Source organism: Passer montanus, unplaced genomic scaffold, assembly GCF_014805655.1.
Source record: "Passer montanus isolate IOZ18808 unplaced genomic scaffold, ASM1480565v1 scaffold22, whole genome shotgun sequence".
Taxonomy (NCBI): domain Eukaryota; kingdom Metazoa; phylum Chordata; class Aves; order Passeriformes; family Passeridae; genus Passer; species Passer montanus.
Genome location: NW_024366815.1, coordinates 10,921,808 through 10,943,730, shown reverse-complemented (window position 1 = coordinate 10,943,730; position 21,923 = coordinate 10,921,808). Strand labels below are relative to the sequence as shown.

The 21,923-nt window shown below is 36.6% G+C and overlaps 1 protein-coding gene across 1 annotated transcript in view; it reads right to left on the bottom strand.

Moving 5' to 3' along the window:
* Nucleotides 1–308: 308 nt before the first annotated feature.
* Nucleotides 309–21,923, bottom strand: part of CWC27 (CWC27 spliceosome associated cyclophilin) — a 96,727-nt gene continuing 75,112 nt past the window's right edge. The window contains exons 12-14 of the mRNA XM_039709656.1: nucleotides 20,826–20,935; nucleotides 17,932–18,035; nucleotides 309–721 (exon numbers count right to left, since the gene is read on the bottom strand). Of these exons, the coding sequence (XP_039565590.1) occupies nucleotides 559–721; nucleotides 17,932–18,035; nucleotides 20,826–20,935 (377 nt within the window). The 3' untranslated portion in view covers nucleotides 309–558. The remainder of the gene's footprint in view (nucleotides 722–17,931; nucleotides 18,036–20,825; nucleotides 20,936–21,923) is intronic.

Genomic DNA, 21,923 nt, shown 5'->3' with positions numbered 1-21,923 from the left:
AAGAAGGAGACAATAGCCAGATTCTCAAGTTAAGCTTTGCTTGTTTCAAGAAAGCTGTGACCATTCTAAAAAGTACTGCATCATCTTAATTCTGTGCCACAGTGGTTCAGGCAGGCAAAGTTTACATGTCTTTTAAAGAACAATGAAAATAATTAACATAAAATCTTAAAAGCCTGCAGATAGGGTTTCCATCTTCTAACCTGACCCTCACTTAGACAAATTCCCATTCATTATGTTGAAAACCTTTTCATTATCATATTTTGATTAATCAAAGATTTTTACTACTGTAATAAAAACACAGACAAAAGTCAAGTCAGCTGTTTTATTAAATACATCGTTCTAAAAACCTTTAGAGAGGTTGGATAATGAATGCAGTGAGAGCACTTGACTGCACAACTTAAGAAACAAATGATAGCTCTGCTTCAAAACTGCACGACAGGTTCTTGAGAGATTCCTTTTCACACTTGTCCAGTAGTATTTTTAGGATCAGCTTACAGAAGAGCCAGTGCTTTATTGCAGTCGCTTTCCAAGGCAGCTCTGGCTAACTTTACACTCTTTTTATCTCCTTTCCTTTTTTTCTCTCATTATCTTCTTGCTTTCTTCTCTTCTCCTCTTAGTTACAGGATTCCGTGGATCATAGATCTCAAAAGTATCTTCATCCTGCATGCTTGCATCTTTCACCTTTCTGCTTCTGTCTTCAAACTGAAGCACATGTGACATCCTACAAAAAAACCAAACTCCAACTCAGTGAAAGAATGGAAGCTACAATTTGTAATTACAATATGCATTGTAAGATTTCTGATTTTTTTTTGGTCATAGCAAAAAAGAACTGGCCTGCGTTTCTTTGTTTGTAGTGTTTTGTTTGTTTTTTTTTTTTTTTTTTAATATTTCTTAGAAGAACCTTATATTATAAGGTGAGAATTTTGTAAAGCCTCCTTTTGAAAACTATAGCTAAATACAGATAAACCTTGTGTTTTCTTGCTTTTTTTCCTATTTAGCATATCTTCCAAAATGTATGGCAAAACAGGGAGTGTTTCTCAAATTTTCCCATTAGTCACTTTAGACACCTTTCACAAGGGTGGAGGGTTTTACAAAAGTGGGGAAGAGTTTACATGGAAAATGCCTGAAGTAGGTACACAGAAGATCAAAAGGGGAATGCTTCATGTCCTGCTGCTTCACATTAACTTGGTTCAGATCATGCTTTTTAATTTTCAGATCATTCCTTTTTAATTCTCAGAATACCAGACTAAACAAATGCCTTGTTCAATTCAATGTTTTTCCTACTGTTCATTAGAAGTTTTGCCCCCATTAGATATTTCCTAATTTCAGCAAATTTCCAGTAATCTGAAAATATCACTGTTACATAATGGAAAAGTGGTGCATGTGAACTGCAGGAGGTTCAACAAGGCCAAGTACTAGACCTTACACCTGGGCAACTGCTGATAACAACACACGGTGGAAGAAGGGATTGAAGCAGCTCTGCCAAGAGGAACTTACAGGTGCTGGTGGCTGAGAGGCTGGACATGACCCAGCCATGGGCACTCCCAGCCCAGAGAGCCACACGTGTGCTGGGCTGCATCCAGAGCAGGGTGGGCAGCAGGGCCAGGGAGGGGATTCTGCCCCTCTGCTCTGCTCAGACCCCACCTGCAGGGCTGCAGCAGCTCTGGGGCCCAGCACAGGAGGGGCATGGACCAGCTGGAGGGAGTCCAGAGGAGGCCACAAAGGTGATCAGAGGGATGGAGCAGCACTCCTGTGAGGACAAGCTCAGAGATGGGACCATTCATCCTGGATAAGAGAAGGCTCTCAGGAGATCTTACTGCAGTACACAACAGGACTTACTAGGACTGATGGTGACAGATACTTTAGCAGGGCCTGTAGTTACAGGACAAAGGGTAAAGGTTTTAAACCAAAAGAGCACATATTCAGATGGGATAAGAAAGACATCTTTTAAGACAAGGGTGGTGAAATACTGGAACAGGCTGCCCAGAGATGTGGTAAATTAGTTTTTTCAGTGCCAACTCATATATCTAGGCAAAACCCACACTTATCCTTTGGATTCTATGAAATCAATTTCAAAAATGTCTTTGACTTCGATAGGAAAAGTTAAGAACTACACTGATCTGAATCTAAGCATATCAATCTCTATAGCATGTCTTTGTCAACAGTCTTCGTGACAGAAAATCCAGGAAAACGAGCAAGTTTCAAAAGGAAAGTTTTGTGGCCAATGAAGCACTGCTTTATTGGTCTCTTACAACATGTAAGACATTCTGAACTAAACAGTTTTCAAAGAGCTTTAGTGGAAATCTCCATACATAAAGAAAGGGAGGGAGAACCAGCTCAGTTATTGCAGATTACAATATAGTACTATTAAACAAACCAGAAAAAAATCAAAGGTATAAGACCACACATGATCTGCTTGAATGCTTTAGAAAATTCCTACAAACAAAAATTGAGAATTTTCATCACAACTGATTCTTGACATATGTGCTTCATAAATACTTAAGTTGTTTCCAGTATAAGAAACTTAGGTAGTTTATAACCCTGTCCACACTACTAACACCCAAACTTGTTTTTTTTAGTCATCTCTACAATTCAGAATAACATAATGTACCATCAGAGTGACTCATGGTTGCATATTTGTAGTTTAATTATAAAAACATTGTCTCACAGTGGAGGGACTGAAGTAATTTATTTTGGCTAACATGCTTTCTGCATTTGTCATATTCTTCTCAACTTATTAAAGATGAGTACACATATCAAATCCCTCTGTCCTAGTATGAATAAAGTACAGGCCTAAGAGATGGAGTCATTCCTCGGTGCATGGTTTTAAAGTGTGTTATAGGAGTGTAAGTAGAAATGTAGTCACACTCAGTCCTTTCAGCAACTCAGGTTTTCCAAGAATACTATAGCACAGGACATAACCTGCAGGATACAACTAAGAGGAATTTAAATTAAATGCATCTCTAATTCTTAGTCAGGCCATACAGTGCCCCAAGTAGTTTGCAAATTAGATGCAGTAGAATCAGACTAAGCAATATTTACTTCTCCCCAAGAGCTGAAAGAAGTCATAGTCTCTGACTCTTATTCATAACTTTCCACTAAGACACTCCCAGCTGTGATTAAAAATAAGCCAATATTAAGAAACTTTTTGATATTCCCAGAATGAATTTTAGATGCAGCATCTCAGAGGTAAAGCAAATAAACACAGACTGCAGTGGAGACTTTAAGAATATTTTCTTTCTGTGAACTTAAGCTTATTTTAGCAAGTCACTCATCTTCCCAGGTAGACCTGTTCTGCACCTATATGGACGGTGAGTCTCAGTGAATACTGTTCTTCAAAACCAATTAATTTTTTTAAAGGAACATAGGAAGCATTTAATTTTTCTATATTAAGCATTTGAGTTTAAATTAATCTTACTCTAGTTCCTCTAACTGAAGTTTGCCTTTGCATAATTTTCCAAGTGTAGAGTAAGGGCGTAGTTCCACAAATATAAGTTTCATAAGACTTTTCCTTGTTCAATTTATAGCTCTCTTCCCTTCTGCATGCTCCTGGGTTTGGTGAGGAGCTGGCTGCCCAGTCATGTTTCTGCAGTCACTGTGCTGAAAGCAGTAACTTCATCTCTGTGTCTCTAGTCTTCAGGAACCAACTAACTTGTGCTTATCACTGATTGCTGACAGCTGGTTTTGTATAATAGAGACATTCAATTTTAACGTCCACTTTTATTCAAAATTTAAAGGATGAGAGGTAGTCTGTTCTACAAAGCAAAACACAAAAGAAAACAAAACCTCAATTTTACAGCTTGATTTTTTTGCTAAAAAGGTGTAAAATAAAATAGCTTTCACAAAATTATAGCTTTCACAAAACCCAGATTACTCTGGGTTTGAAGTACCTAGTTGTGCAAGTTGTTGTTCCTCCTAAATAGAAGACACAATCACAAGATTTCTGATAAGATTAACAGAAATGAACAAGCAATCTTTGCAAGGATTTATTGCTGAAGAGGTTGATTTTTACCCTGACCAGATGACAGCATCCTACAAGTTGACCATGGTCCTACCCCATGTAATGGGGGAGAAGCTGCCCTGCATTTCTTCCCTTTCAAATTACTAAAGAACACAGTAGTTGGCTCTCTTCTGTATTCCAAAAATTGAATGTCTTGAAACGTTACACTGAAATACACAAATTATTTTAAGAGTTTCAGAGACAGCACAGGATTTCAAAGGTACAATGATACTCTTGTGGCCTAGTGATATTCTCAGGTCAGCAAACAGATCAAGCTCTTTTGAAGTACTCCAGTGAGACAGTACTTGTAACAAAAGATATGATATACTGTAATCCCTCTGCTTTTGAGATGCGTGAGCCATGCACTGGATCTGAACCATGTGCCAACTGCTGACAGGTGGTAGTCTTGTTAAGTGTAGCATAAAAAGAATCCCCGTAGTCCAAAAGCTTTGGCCTTTCCAGAACCCTTTTGGGAGAAACTGAAGTGGCAATCAGGGATCTGAATAATTTTGAATCTTGGCAAGAGTAAGGAGCACTATGCTTTTGTTCTACTGATAAAGCTGAAACTTTGCATCAGTGATTTTTATACTAAGTGAAATGAAAGGGCAAAGCTGTATTGCCTAAGACCACACTTGCTTTTCAAACTGATATAGCTGTTGTTTGCTACCACCTGCCTACTGACCCCTTTGACTTTCCTTGCACAGATGGCCCTACAGAGCAAACCTCCTGGTGCCTGGAGGTAAATCTGGGACATTATCTTGCACACAACTACATCAGCATTTTAAACAGAAAGTCATCAACAAGTATGAGCAAAAGTTACATCCTGCCAACTGTAAGGGTAGTAGCTTCTGGCAGAGCAGCAGTAAATTCTTAAGCAGTTTTAGGAAAATGCCTGCACTTTGGAGGGGGCTGCATAAAACATTCCATTTGGTGCCATACTCCTTCTTTTTACACTAAATGCATACAAAATAAATAAAGCAACTAATCATGTTGTTATAAAATGTAGAGTATCGTAATTTTGAACATTATGGCTGTGTTTTATGATAATTATTGGTTCTTTCCATCAGGTTGCCTAAAATGAATGCAGAAGGATCAAGTATCTGTGTCAAGAAATTCAGTTGTATTGTATAGGCTGGGACCAATATGAACCATAATTACTAGCAGTACCACTTGTTTCTGAGTTGAACATTGATTTCAAGTAACAGGCTTCCTATTTTCTCAGTTTCACAATGCATCCCATATTTAAAACAAAAACAATGACAGGTACTCAAACACTATTGCTTTCTGTAAATTAGATTCTACTTAATGCTAATTTTCCTTCAAATACAGTAAATATTGAAGTGTAATCAAAACTCATTAATGTAAGAAACATTCTAGCACTTTTCTTCCACAATCCTCTAGGTACCTAGGTAGTGGACAGAAAAGTAATTCAAGTGACCAGATGAGAAAACAGATGAGAATTCACGATCAAAGCAAAGGAGATCTCTCTCCCAAGGAAAGAAAATCAGGCTGCTCTGGAAGAACAAACTCACTGGCACTCTCTGCTCCCAGAAGAATAGTGGGTGGCACAGGAAGAAGAGAGACATTAGAGAAACACCGAGAGACAGTTAAGAGATCACAAAAAAAACATGAGGAAGGGAAAGACTAAAAAAATATAAGAATGAGAAACAAAAACAGAGAGAAAGACTTATCAAAATGTAAATCAAGTGAAGAAAATTGTCAAATGACAATTTAAAAGAAGTATAAATTTTGAATCAAGGCAAGAACAAGAACAAGGCAAAAAGAATGTCAAGGCCATGAAACAAAGGAAATTTTGAAGGAGGAAATACATTACTAACATCTAATCTTTTTCCATTTTTAAAAAAGTGTTTTGAATTGAGATGCTACAAGCAAAATAAGCCTCTTGGGTCAGACTACTGTCATTATTCCTTGCACAAGTGTGTCCAAGAGCTTTACAAATAATTTTGTAAACACAATGCAGCAGAAGAGAGGAAGTATGTTTATGTCTCTAATGAAATATGCAACTATCATTAAGTGCTCTGTGTAATACAACTCTTGTATAAGCAAATTTTGTAGCTTCTGTTTGCCCTGTCTCAACATCTAGGTTTTTTTTTTCCTTCTTGTGTAACATAACACATCATCTCTCTTTTCAGGCAAAGCAGTGAAAATCCAAGTTTCTCTCCCTTATCATTAAAGGAAAATTAAAAGAAGAACAATTTTTTACCAAGTACTTGAAGTAGTTTTTAATTCTTAACAGCAATGAGGGTTGATATCCTAAGAACCATGATAGACCCAGTCTCAAAGATGGATTCATCTCTCTAATTATCACTGTTTCACACAGCCACTTCTGTCTCAAAAAAGATGTTTCAGAAAACAATTTTCTTGAGAATTGTTTGTCTCATTAACTCATAATACTGGAGCTGTGCTAAATTACCTACAAAAGCCTGTATCCCTTTGTAGCACTTGGTATTTAAATCTTACACTGTATCACACATTTCCACCACACCCAGTTTGCCAAACCATGTGCGATTTCACTTTAAGTAAGCTAATAATCAGAGAACCATAGAAACACTGGAGTTGGGAAGTACCTTTTGGATCAAAAAATTTGACCATTGATCCAGCACTGCCAAGCCCACTAAACCATGTCCTGAAGTGCCACATCTACATGCTTTTTAAATTCCTCCAGGGATGGAACCACTTCCCTGGGCAGCCTGTTCCTATGCCTGACAACCTTTGTGGTCAAGAAAATCTTCCCCAACATCCAATCTGAACCTCCCCTGGTACAACTTAAGGCTGCATGCTCTTCTCCTATCACTTGTTAACTGGGAGAAGAGATGACTCACACAAAACTTTCTAGGAATAATTTCTGGTCCTAGTTTCTGCTGTGATTATTACCACTAAGAGATTTCACTCTTTCTTTTTTTCAGTACTTGTTTTCATCATTCCACATTCCTTGTTTCTCTTTCCTCATCTCCCTTCCTAATGATGGGATATCTTGTCCCTTTTTTTAAATGCCTTCATACATGCTTTCATGTATTTTTCATGTTTATTGACTTGATATTTAAAAAGAGAAATAAAATTTACTATTGAGATCTAGCAAAATCAAAATAATTAGTTATTCCATGGAAGTTTTAAATGTTTAAAAATGCTTAGAAGAGTAGTGAGAAAATAATTATAAATACAGCTATGCATCATATTACAGTCCACTTCAAATGTTAAGTATTCACATAATACTTACTACTTCAAAATAATATTGTTTCAATCCATGTTAGGGATTATGATACAGATTTTAAACAGAAATTTAAAATTTTACTATTGCTATAAACACCGCCCCACCCTGCACTCTCCTGAGGTTAATTGCAAGACCCAGAAGAGTCTTATAGTTTACAGTACTTCGGGTTTCAGCTGTTTGTGCTGATTTTGACTGGGGGAGAATTAACTTTCTCCACAGTGGCTGATGTGGGGCTGTGTTTTGGATTTGTGCGGAACACAGGGCTGACAATACAGAGAAATTTTTGGTATTGCTGAGCAGAGCTCACACAGAGCCAAGGCCTTTTCTGCTTCTCCTACTGCCATGGTGGTGAAGGGACTGGGGGCTGGGAGGAGACACAGCCAGGACAGGTGACCCCAGCTGAGCAAAGGGATATTCCAGACCATGTGGCATCAAGCTCAGTATATACAATGCGGGGAAGAAGAAGGAAAAGGGAGATGTTTAGGGCAATGGTATTTGTCTTCCCAAGTTACTGTCATGCAGGATAGGGCCCTGCTGTCCTGGAGATGGCTGAATGCGCCCTGCTGCTCATGGGAAGCAGGGAATTCATTCCTTATTTCACTCTACTTGTGTGTGGGGGCTGCTCATGGGAAGCAGGGAATTAATTCCTTATTTCACTCTACGTGTGTGTGGGACTTTTGTTTTCCCTATTAAACAGTGTGTATCTCAACCCCTGAGTTTTTCAGGTTTTACCCTCCTGATTCATCCTGCTGAGTGGGGCAGTGAGTGAGCAGCTGCCCAGGGCTTGGCTGGCGGCTGCGTTAAACCATGACAACAATGGAGGTATTACTGATGCTCTTGCACAAAGCAAAAATGTCCCCAGTGTTCAGCAAGTAAAACTGATGAAAACATGCTTTAAAAATATTATACAAAGTCATCCCCTACAGTTCTGGTAACTTTAAGAAGTCCTTTGAATTTGTATATTACAGTTACTGGAGGACTGAAAATTGGCTTAACCTCTTCAGAATAACCAGCAAGTTTTGGATCCTCCACAGATTGAAGATTTAATTGTTTATAATTTCTCTTTGTGTTAACCTGCAGCATAAAATGATGAGAACAGAACTTCTGCAGATATTTCTAAAATAACATTTTCTGAGATCGTTTATTTGAACTGTAGTATGTTTAGTTTTATCACAAAATAATCACTACCAAAATTAGAAAAAGAAACCAATAGTTTCACTAACCATGGGACCTCCAGCTTAAAAAGAACCCCAAAGATACCAGTTTTTGCAAAGCTAACAACAAAGTAACCTAAGCTTGGTGAAGACTAATATAGTATTGTATCCTTGGACTGCTTAAGATAGTAATAAAAATCTTTTTCTCTTGAAAGAACATTTAACTGTAAGTAACCTTCTAAGAGAAGGGGAAATCACTTTAGCTATGAAAAAGCTCACCTTATTCATAATAATCTGTGGGAAAATATGATGGCTTTTCATAGTATCAGGAGAACTATGTTCAACTATGGTGACTTACTTTTTTGAGCAATAAATATTCCTCTGAATAAAATTCAGTTATCCTATCTTGAGTTATCCTATCCTATCTTGATATTGCTTCTGCTCTATAACAATTAATATGTATAGTATATTTACACTACATCCTTGACCCCTTCACAAAAATGTTAAGTAGGTTGATAGAAGAAGATGGATACTTTAAATAAACAACTGCTCCTGGTAGAGTAGACTGGTATGGAAGACTAAAATGCAAATTCCAGACATAGTTCCAGACAGCATACCAGTACAGAAAAGCTCTACACAGCATTTACTACGAGTACATGGGAGCCACCATAGTGGAACAGACCAGTGATCCATCTGTTCTAGCATCCTGTCTCCAGCAATAGCTTGTACAACAGCTTGTACAACATCTGATACCCGAAGTCAGTCAGCAAACTGTTAACACAAGCAGTCAGGCATTATTGTATCAACACAGCACAGAGCTAGAGTGAAAAGAAAGGAGAGGAGAGTTGAAAATAAAGGAGAGGAGAGCATTTCTAGCACAAAAATACTCAGATTTTCAAAACATTCAGATTTCTCTGGACACTCTCCCTTTTCTTTTGCCCCTCCCTCTCTCATTCTGAATATATAAAATCCTCACTTTTTAAATTCGTCATTCAATGTGATGAAGTTGGGGTGCTTGAAAAGGTGTGTAAATACACAGGAAGCTTAAGCCAGACTAATAAAGATTTAGGAGATTATTTCTTCATTCTTTACTAGATTTTCTGGCAATAAAAAAGTCAGATTTCCAGACAGTATATCTAAAACAAGATATCCCTGAACTGAAGCATGGATCATCTCTGAATTTAAGTCAAACAGTAGTCAAAATTCAGATGCCTAGTCGAAATAAGCTCAGATACAGAGGAATTAGCAAAAAATAAACAAGCAAAAACCCCCACTTTAAATGCTCTGAGTTTCTCAGACATGCTGAACAGCTAGAGGCAATCAATATACAATGTCAACAGAAGAACAATTTGTTAATTTGAATTACTGACTGAAGCAGTGGGGTAGGGGGTGGCATTTACAAATCAAGCAAGGTCTGGCCACATTCTAGCAGTACAGGGGTGAAGGTGGAGACAAAACTGGAGGGAAAAAAGAAAGATTTACAGCAGAAGATTTTTTTTTCTTCCTTTAAAGGTTAGTGGCAGCACTAAAACCCAAACAAATGCTTATTTTTTTGCCAAACAGAAAAGAAACCTCTCTTTCCAATGTGTTTCTAATACAGACCTCTGGCACTCATTTATCCTTTGTAACAATCAAGTAAGTATTTTGTCAACTTTTAAAAAATGTAGTTGAGTAAATCAATGGCCTTAGCAGGAGAGACCTAATATAGAGCCAGTTTTTCCAGACTAGTGAAGGAACGCTGGCTCAAGTCTGGATGGGAGGAGGGGAGCAAACATGGCTTTAATCCATCTTTGTGCCTCACTGGCATAAATTACAGCAGCACTTTTTCTGTCATTCCCCAGGCTAGCATCAGCATGTAAAACAGACTGCAGCTTACTTTTCAGGGGTTTTCTGTGTTTGTCATTAAGCTTCTGCAACTGAAGCTGCAAAGACTGGTGCTAATCTTGAGGAAGCTGTATTTCATAACCCTAAATATGAGGTTTTGTAGGAAAGAAAAATCTGTATTTTATAAAATGCATATACAACAACTTTTATAAAATAAATTTAACCAGTATTTTAGGTGTCTATCCTGAAGAACTTCACCCTGCAAATTTCAATAGTATATACTGTAGTAAATAGGAAATCCTGGAAATAAAATGGAACATATTATCAAATGTATATGGATTAAATACTAATAGTATGCATTGTGATTTAGTTCTTAAGAGAAAATAAATATTGTAATATAAAACCAGTCTGGCTAACTTCAGCATTTACCTGATTCTAAAATTGCTATTTCAATTAAAAAACAAGCCCAAACTAATTCTAGTCTGTATGCTACAACAGACATTGGAAAGTGATGCCTTGATACTGTTTTAAGACCCAAATCGCCCTCTGTTACAAAATCTTTACAAGGTAAGTAAAATATTGTGTGTTGCTACTCCTAATTGTGCCATATTTTTCATGAAACCAATCATAAATATTCTGAAAGGAAACTTCCTTGTATTATGAACAAATATGTTTCTTAAACAAGATAGAGGGCATAACTATTGATGGTGGATAGAGAGTACCTTCATTTAATATAAAGATTTATTTTCTGTTTGTTCTAGAGTAAAATGAAACTATCTCTACAAACTGGGTAAAAAATTGAACACTCGAATTGCAATTATTGTCCTGGCAAAAAGAACTCAGAATTAGCACCCAGTGTTCCCACAATATTTAAGTGGCCTCAGTGACAGTTTTCTGAAATTCAGAATTGGGAACAGATTACATTATCTGACTTATATAAATCAGGCTGCACTTTAAATGATTAGCACTGAACTTCTGTGAGTTTTTTGTCCATAGAACAAATAAATTAATAAAACCAGCCCAATTCCCTTCAATTTCTGCTAAAATCAGGTGATCTGATCTATGTAAAGCATCACTGTGCAGACTGAGATATTTTATGAGCAAGAAGAAGATATGTTTAAAAGCTTTGTAAGACACACGAGATTTTAAACAGTGCCTTTAAAGTATGCACGTCATTACATTCATTTGAATTGGTTTTAATCCTCATCATCTTACATGAGTTTTTTTATAAATAACTTAAGAGGACAATAGTTTCGACAACACTAGTAATTATACAATATGGACATGAAACCATCCATTAAGCAAGACATGAAATACCTTTTTATTTAAAATAGAAGACCTTGACTGTCACACAGTTTTCACAACAACCTTTTTTCTAAATTGGAAGGTATGTCACGTACTGACTTTTTCATTTTGATTTTAAAAAAATTGTCTACTTTTCCTATACCTCAAATTAACCAACATTTAGAATAGTTTAGACTCAACAAAGGTAAGTAACCAGAAGAATTTTAGACTGAAAAACCATGTGAAAAACTACCACCTCATTCCAAATTCCCATTTTGCTCATTCTTTCTTGTCCCACAGTATATCTGAAAGCTGAATGGATTTATGTTATTTCAAATAAAAAGAAAGACCAAGTTTCAGAGTCTAGACATACTTCCAAAAAAACTTAAGTGACTTATTTGCATTTGTTGCTTAGTTACAGCTGTGACAGCACTCCACAGGGAAGGAAAAAACTGATCTCTTCTAAAGATTAAGAAACTTTATGTTTCACATGTAACACCTTACATTCCACCCAGGAAACATTGCAGTGGTTCAGTTAGGAAGCACTGGCATCACGTGCTATTAATTAAATGAACTATGTAGCATGCTGGCAGTCTCAGTCAAATTCTGAAAGGCTGCAGAGTGCATTACTGAGAGCAGATAAAGGCCAGTGATGAGATCTGAATCCGGAAGAAGAAATCCTAAACTTCTGGCCAGGTGCAGAATGAAAGAAAAATTACTGGGTTTCACTGTAACACAAACTCGAAAATCAACTGGGGGTCTACTTGCAGACCTGGCTTGTGAACTGATGGGATTAATAACAGACCAAATCCTTCTACCGAGGACGATACAGATTTTGGCTGATTCCCTGGTGGCAGCAATTTTAATGCACTTCACATAATCATATCCATCTGGTAAGGAGCAACTTTCACATATTAATATTTCAGTTTCTACACTGAATATTAAAGGTCCAACGGAATGAATCTGGCATCTTTCACAAAGTCAAAACTGAAGAAGTGACAATGTAAAACTGTATTTATCAGAACTCAAAAGATTATCAGCATAATAGTTTTCAAGCAGGAACAGAATATTGCTTCAATGCAATGTTCATATTATAGAATCATATAATGGTGTAGATTGAAAGAGATTTTTAAAGGTCACCCAATCCAACCCACTGCCAAGGGTCATCTGACACCCCTCTGGGCAATCTGTTTGAGTACCTCTACCCTCTGAGTAAAGAATTTCTTTCTAGCATCTAATTTATATCTCTCAATTTAAAATCATCACCTCTCATCCTGTCCCTACCTGCCCAAGTAAAAAGTCACTCTCCCTCCTTCTTTTAATCACCCTTTAATTACTGAAATATCTATCACAATAAGGTCTTTCCAGAGCCTCCTCTTATGTAGCCTGAACAACCCCAGCTTTCTCAGCCTTTTCTCACAGGAGAGATATTCCAGATCGCATTTTTGTGTTCCTTCTCTGGACCAGCTCAAAAGAGTCCATGTCCTTCCTGTGCTGTGACCCCAGAGCTGCTGCAGCCCTGCAGGTGGGGTCTGAGCAGAGCAGAGGGGCAGAATCCCCTCCCTGGCCCTGCTGCCCACCCTGCTCTGGATGCAGCCCAGCACACGTGTGGCTCTCTGGGCTGGGAGTGCCCATGGCTGGGTCATGTCCAGCCTCTCAGGCACCAGCACCCGCAGGCCCTTCTGGGCAGGGCTGTTCCCAAGTCTGCTCTTCTCTGGAATTGCCCTGGCCCAGATGCATCACCTTGGCCTTGTTGAACTTTATGCTGTTCACATGAACCTGCTTCTCAAGGTTGTCCTGGTGTCTCTGGATGGCATCCCATCTTTCTGCAGTGTCCCCTGCACTGCTCAGCTTCCTGCCTCTGCAAATGTCCTAAGGGGGTACTTGGTCCCACTGCCTCTGTCACTGATAAGGATACTGAAGAGCATCAGTCTCAATAAGTGAATGAATGGGGATATCTTTTCAATCAATCCAGGAAATAACCCATCACGATTTCCTAACCTATGTGTCTTCCGTGTCTTATAAAGTTCTGTAAACTTTACTGGTTTTGTGTGCAATGTATGGTATTTTAGTGGTATGGAGTGATGATCATCTTGATTTTTCAGTTACTTGACAAGGACAACTAAGTTTTAAGTTCAAGAATGATACTGAAGTTGATTCCTGAACCTTTTTGTGCATTTTGTCTATGAGACTGTATAAATAATGGAGATCATACATAGATATATGCTAAATTGATTTGGCAACCAGGTGAGTTTTCAAAAAGCAATGTGGTGACTTCCTTACCACAGAAAATTCCACCAACTCAAAAGTTGTCATACCACTAGATATACTTCAGTATGCCAGTAAAACTTGTAGTTTCAGGAAGCCTCCACTTGTTTTAAAAGATCAGAGGAAAAAGAGTTTAAGTCCAGATTTTGGGTAAGGACATGATGTGTATTTTTACAGCAGAGAATCTGTTCCTTCCACAAAAACCAATATTCCACATAGGAAATTGTACATATATTTCTTACATTTCACAAGCATGTAAGGTTCCTAAAAATTCAGCTGGAGAGCCCTATTTTTAGGAGTAAACAGCCATAGTTTAATGTCAAAGTGAAAAGCTTAATGTGGTAATGGTTGGTTAGTTAATTTCTACTTATGACTATGCTGGAGAAGAATATAATTACAGAACATATGTATAATATGAAGTTTTGAATGTCTATTGGAGTATTCAGAATTCATGTGATTTTGGCAAACAGGAGTATAGTATGAAAAATGGGATACAATTAAAAAGGTGCAATGGCTAAATTCCAGTAAGAGCGATCAACAGTATGGGTACAGGACAGAAGTAAGTTAGGCAATAGGAAAGGATTTGTGGCTTAGAAAGGAATGGAAACCAGGTATGAAAAAAAGGGCAACAAAAAAAGTATCCTTCCACTCAACACAGACAGACTTAGCTGAGTGCTGTATCTAGTCTCAGATTTCACATCTTGAAAGAAGCACTTGGAACTCTCAGAATTACTTGACTGAAGGTGTTTTACAGTACTAAGTATCACTCTTATCCTATTTGAAGAGGAATATTTTGCACAGATTAACTCAAACAATTTTTGAATGTACTTGATTGCATCAGAATTTTTTAATCCCATTGCTGGATTCTCTCTATGAAAAATATTTTGTCATGTTCACAGGATCTGTATCATTAGTTTTGTTATCTGCAGTTGCTGTAACATCTTCTGGAATGAAATCTGTGTTTGACTGCAGTTGCAACTATTTGTTAGTACTATCAGAACCCTGAAGTGTTACTACTACCTGAATGGGTAAAAATCACATGCATGCAACTATATGTGTGATAGCAAGCCCTACACAAGATGAGTAGCAGCAGTGTTCTGAATGAGTGTAGCCTGTGCAGTATTTTCTCATTCAAATTCCTATTTGAAGCCTATTCAGTAATCCAAGTGGCAAGTATCAAGTAGATTCCAACTGGGTCTTCTCTTGTGACATACTGTTTCCATAATAGTCTCTAAGCAAATGATACCTCACTGCCATCGTGACTGACCTCATCTACATTTTTGGGGAAAGTATTGGTTAAGATTCTAAGCCAAGAATGTAACTGAGTTCTGACAGATAATCTCTACCTACCTCTGCAGCACTCTATACAACCTTTAAGAAAAAAGAATATAGTAATGCATCTGAGTCCTTCTTATTTGGATTGTAAGCAAATAATGAGCAACAAGTAATCGAATAGTACTGAGAACATCTAACAAATCATTAAGAGGAAAGCACAAGCACTAGTTGTCAACACGAAACCACAAGGAAAATAATGGCTGGAAGAACTCAGATCAAGAATATCTTTCTAAGGTACCCAGATGCTGTAAAATTGTGTCCACTTACTTAGTGTCAGACGTTTTTATTCTTTGACCCCTTCTTTGAGCAGATAAAATATTTATGATGATATTTTTGAATTCTGCCAGGGAAACTGGATTTTGATTGCTGCAGACAAATATAAATTATCATTCTCACAGAGCAGTAGAGGTTGCAATAAAATGTCTCAGCAGAGATTCTGATATCCCACATTAAAACTTAGTCTTACGCATTTCTCTTCAGCACTCACAACATTTCTTCAGATGTGTTCTTAGACAGTAAAGTCTGGTAATAATTATCAAACACCATACACACTGTTTACAATAGAGTCATATTTCTTCCTTTTTTATTGCATAAAAAGTAGAATGCTGCTGAAAAGTGCCCAAATGTCTGCTATGTGCCATGCCAATACAGCAGCTCAGCCAAATATGCAGAGAGAAGTTTGCCAAACAAAAGAAAACATAACAAATTGGTAATGGTTTCTATCTTGACAGAGAAAGAAAATTATACCTCAATGTGTGGCCACTCATGGACACATAAAAATGTCTTAGAGGCAATCATTTTATCTCAGATAACATACCCTGACAGTAGAGCAAAGCATACTGGCAAGGCTTTCCCTTCCCATAAAAACAGCACCACGACCTAGAAAATGGCCTGGAAGAATCACATTGTTTGCGTGTATGATATATGCATATGCCATACATTAACTGCATTTCATAAAAATCAAATAAAGTTACTGTCTTTTGAGAAGTAGATTCAAATTAAGAAAGAATTTTAAAATGTGAAGTCACTATAGTTATGTCAAATATTCCTGTACCACAAAGGTACTGAAAACGTAAGCACTTAATTCAAAATTTGCAATATAACTTTCAGAGGGCTTCACAGAATAGTTAAGCTTTCAGAAGATCTCATTGCTTTGGTAATGTTGTTTATAGCCAATGTGTGTAACATACATTTTACAATTTACTTGGCCTCAAAGTAAATTATTTGAAAACAGACTACCTCATCTGTCTGTAAAGTTAACATGAACAGTTACTGAGCTGCAAAATTAATGATATTAATTATTAGTCTATTATGTAGTTTCATATTATTTTAAGTATTTGTTTTAGTGCAATTCTGAGTGTAGTACTGCTTTCTGAACAAAAATACAACTTCATAATCTGAAATTACAGCACTTCTTAATTCAGTAGGAATGACAGTGGATAGCATTGCTGATGATTAGACATCAGTAGTTACTCAGAAAGAAACAGGAAAGATATGTTTCAACTCCATAAAAGTACTTAAAAGACTGGTCGTATTACTGTGACAAGAAAATATTGGACATGAAGATCAAGTTCATAAAATGTTCATAAAAAGGCCAGATACAGGAATCATGTAGTGGACATGGGAGGTTTAGACCAGATATTTGGACGTATTTCTTTACCAAAACGGTGGTCAAACACTGGACCAGGCTTCCTAGAGCAGAGATCAATGCTCCCAGACTGTCAGTGCTCAAGAGACATTTGAACAATGCCCTTAACAATATAGCTTTTGGACATCCCTGAAGTTGTCAGGCAGTCAGGATGATGGTTGTAGGTCCCTTCCAAATGAAATAATTGCTCTATAATTCTTGGAGGACTTAGAAGCACTTAGGTAGCTCAGAAGGATCTCAAAATATCAGTGAAATCCAAGGATGTCGGAATTTATATTGTATGTTATCTCTCATCCTCAAAGAGCCTGAGGTAGGAAAAGACATAATGAAGGAAGAAAACACTGTTTGAAGAAGTAACAAAATAATTTTAAGTCATCTGATATACAGAAATACTGGTTGTCTTAAAACATTTATCAAGAACTTCGTTAAAGTTTCTATTTTATTGGTAATTTTGCTGTAGCTGCAATGGCTTACGCATACAACTATGAAAAAATCTGTAGGCAGAGAGCCTGTTTTGTTGTAATGCTTGCCTTATAAACATGACGTGTAAGCTTACAATCCTAGCTTTTTTGCTAGGATTTATTTTCTTTTTTCCAGGTATTTTATGTATTTTTGCATTATGCCTACTTTTATGAGAATTTAACAGCATGCATCCTAGAACTTCAAGATCCCACTTCAAATCATATTGATTTTTATCCCCTTGATTACCTAAGGTAGGTAGTTTGCATGAAAGATGAATATGAGACAACAGGGTACACACTGATTCCTTGACCAGGAGGCATTAAGGCAGTAACTTCTGCAGTGCTTCTTAATAAAGGCATTAAAAAGGAGAAAGATCTCCTGCCCATTTATTTCATGCTTTATCAGCTTCAGTAATAGCCCACTGCCTTGGGGTCACCTTATACTTCAGATGAGTCAGACTATCTTCATCTCATCCATCATTTAAAAATACTTACCACACTCAACACAGAGTTTTAGAAGGATTTAAAACTACAGAACATTATATGTCATCTACTCTCATGACACATTTTTCAGAGTGCTAAACCAGTACCTTTTAGCTGACTCCTAATGAAGCAGCTGCCTTCACATTTGGTATTTTCTGCTACTCAAATTTATGCATAGCAGTGCGACTGTGTTAGCAGGATTTGTATTGGTAAACACAGAAAGCCAAAAGCAAAAAACTCACCATCCTTCGTCATTATCTACGTCAGGTTCAGAAAGCTCATTTTCAGGAGTTTCTTCAATTGCCTGGGTTAACTTTGTTTTAAATCGGTCTAACAATGCCAGCGTCTGAAATTAAACACACAGTTTTAGAGAAATTCTGTATTTCTACACACCAACAGACATATACAACATCTTTATTATTTTGAGAAAAAGTACAATGAGAGTGATTTTTCATATGAATTTGGAAGAAACACTTTAGAGAGGTGAGAGAGCAAGAGGTGATGGCGGGTGTGAGAGCAGGACTGCATGGAATGCACTGACGAGTGAGTGGGGCAGGCAATGCTGAGGCAACAAGACCAAGCAGGGAGGGGCCTGTCAGGTGTGAAAAAGCACTTCTCTCACCATCTAGTGAAACAAAAAGGAATATTTAAGGAACAATACTTGTAGGTACCAAGAGAATAAAACAGCTGATTAAATAACACTGCCGACAATGAATTTTGCTTTTTGGACATGCTACTGTCCTCTTTTAAAGTAATCTACTGTATAAATTACAAACCATTCAAGCCTCAAAGACCCAGTTTAACTGATACTTATATACTTTATGTTGATGATATTTTAAATTATGTGTGGACATTGAAAAAACTCAAAGTTTTTGTCTAAAAAAATGAACCAGCTTAACTATTTCTGCAGATACAGGTTCTTATGCTGCACACATAAAGCTCATACTCATTTAAACCTGCTGTTTTATTCTCAAATGGACATTGCCTGATCTTTCAGGGACAATGAAGTCACCAAATCTCAGATGACACCTTAAGATCGTACCATAGTTCTTCTTTCTGATCATCTAAAATGGGAGTTTGATTATACAAAAGTTGTATGTCTGAGCCTTGTGATGGTAGAGGGGTGCTCATCAAAAAAAAGTGAAGAGCTTATGAATAATTTGCACAGCCCACAGATTTTTTTTTTTGCTGATATTTGAGACATTCCTGAAAATGAAAGCATCAGGGAGTAAGTGCCTAACTGAATTTATGTGGCAGGCTACATTTGACTTGTAGGTGATAGGTTGGCAACCCATGTTGTAAAACACCTCTGTATGGCTGTGTAGTTTTGTTTGGTCAAGTTTTTCAAATTTAAAAGAATAAAAACTAAATAAAAGAATAAAAACTAAACAAGAATAGAAAACAGAAATAGGAAATACCAGAAGTGTTCACTGGAATCAAATTTCCTTCTGGGAGCAATCTTAGCTTGAGGAGTTTCCTGGCTTTTGAATTCTTTCAAAAACATATTTTAGCACTGCCAAGGGTAGATTTTGGAGGACTTTTTCTGCATTTACTTTCTTTATTTTCTGTCTGTTCTTCTGTCTAAGGTGAGAAAGACGAAAGTTTTGAGGATATTTGGGCCTGCAAATCATCCTAGTTCTACAGCTTTCCATACTATTGTAAACACTGTACTTGCAACACCTGAGACAGCAAATCTTTGCTGAGGTCATCAGAAGGAAACCAACTCAAACTGACCCTTTTAATATGAAACTGTGACCAAAAAAAGCCACATCTTTATGTCTTGTCTAATTTTCTCTGGTGACAGCATTCCCGTGATTAGACCTGATGACAGAAATAATTTTGAAATATCTTAGTAGGCATTTTTGTAGTGAGCCACTAGATGCTATACTATGCTTAGAATAATTTTATAATTTGACCCTGACTGAATAGGAGGGCTAGGACTTCCATTCTAGTATTTTAGGGAAAGATACCTTTTCTCTCTCTCCCTTAACTATTGCACTGAGGATGGAAAATGGTATTGTACCGTAGGATAAGTTACAGGGGTGTGAGACAAGAAGAGGCTCTCCACAAGTGAAATGGAATAAAAAGAACTTGATTAATTATTGTTGAATAGTTACCAGCAGGGTTACATAAATAAAAATGAAGATCTCCTAGAATATATATCCCTATCAACTCATCTTGTTTTCTGGTGATGTCTAGGACAGGGCTGATATAAATTCATTAGACATGGTTTTAAGTCCCTTGATCCACACTGCCAACAGAGCTTTAGTACTCTTTGATTCAAAGATAATGGGATTTTGAATGTACAAAGTTTCCATAAACTTCTTAGTTCAGGGCTAAATCAGCTTGCTGCATATATAAAGTTTTGCCAAATGCTGCTTTGAAGTTACTAAGCCTCAAGTTTCCACTCTCTTCTAGACTGAACATGTGAACAGGAACATCTTCGTAGCTGACTGACATGCACTTACAAACCAATGTATGTGATGTACAACACAGATTTTAAGTTGATGGTATTACCACTTCATAGTCAGTTTCATATATTTAACCATTACAGACTTTCCTACTTTAGAAAAAAACAATTGCCTTTGTAAAGCAAACCTTACTTTGCTCATATTTGCCTGCTAGAGCCTACAGACATGCTAACTAACTTTGAATAATAATTTTAATTGTATTTAAAACAGCTTCTTTTTACAGTCTTATAAACAATTTCTTTCATTTCACAACAAGAAGTATTGATGAATTTAATATTTTTAAACTGTAATTTTAAATGTTAAAAACCAAATGCCAAATATGTAAACTTCTGTCTCAGCATTATCCTACAGCAAGGAAAGCATATGATGAAAAAATGCAAATTTTTAAAAATGTAATCAAGAACATCTCTCCATGACTAGCATTTCCTTTCAGAAGATTTGAGCAGCTAAACTGGGATCCCTTTCAAGTACACATTGAAGATTCATTTACCTATGTAACTGGGTAATTAAAATATTTATTTTTATTAATAATAACTTTATTTTAATAGAAAATAAAATAACTGATTTTAAAACTCTGCTTTTATACAAATCAAGAGATAAACATATTCAAAAATGAACATAATTTATTTTCTGGATTTTTGTTGCCCAGGCTATCAAACTATTACCTGATCTTCACGGGAAACTCCTTTCTTTGGCTGCTGTTTTCGCTTGTCTTCGTATTTTCTCTTCTCCTGAAGGTATTCTTCAACAACACTGTTTGGAGCAGGTTCCTCCTCTGAATACGGAAACATATTTGGTTAAACAAATTTAGTTTGGTTTAATGATTTAGTGTCTTTTTGGAGATAAAATACCAAGCAAAACACTCCCATAAAACATTTCAGTTGTACTGCTTTCTCAGCAGTAGAATGATTTGCTACTTGCTGAAATGAAAAACACAACACTGCACTGGGCAGAGAATGAGTCAAAAGATTTTTCTTTCAATTATACTTTACTATGGAGCCAGGGAAAGCAGGATAACAGAAATAAAACCTCTGATGAAAACTGTTGCAATTCCTTTAACCAAATGACCTTAATTATTGAAGAACTTTCTCGTAGCAGTTGAAATCTTATGTGAGTTAATATTCTGTGACTCTTTGTTCAAAAGTAAACAAATACAATTTATAGAAAATGTCACAGTTTCCCTCTTTTGTAGGCTGAAGTAGCCACAAATCAAGTCCTTGATTTTGCAATACAGAAAAAACTCACTAACATTTAAATTTTTAAGAGTCCATGCTATCAATGAGGAATAAACCCTTTTTCATATAACTCTTCAGGAATAAAACTCTTTTTTATAAAGCAATATATGGATGAGCTACTCTGTATTTTTTACAATGTCTTCACTGTAAAAAAAGATTTTTCACTGTCCCATTAAATTATTAATGAATACATTATTCATTAGTAGTTTAATGGGACAAAAACTGAATTGGAAAATTGATCAACACCATACTTTCACATTATTTTCTTATTCTTGAACAGCTTTAAGACAGTGTACATACTGATTTAGTATACTTAAAATTTATGTACACATATTTACACAATTGTTATTCCTGGTAACAAACAGAAGAATAAACCTCCGGGATATCTATTGCAAATGATGAACATTTGCAGATGAAAACATTTTTGGAGAAAACTGTTTCAAGAAATTTCAGGATATACGGTCTGGTGAACTGTAAATCTAAATGAATTTTTTGTTATCAAATTTTTTAGATGACTGCTGACAGCTG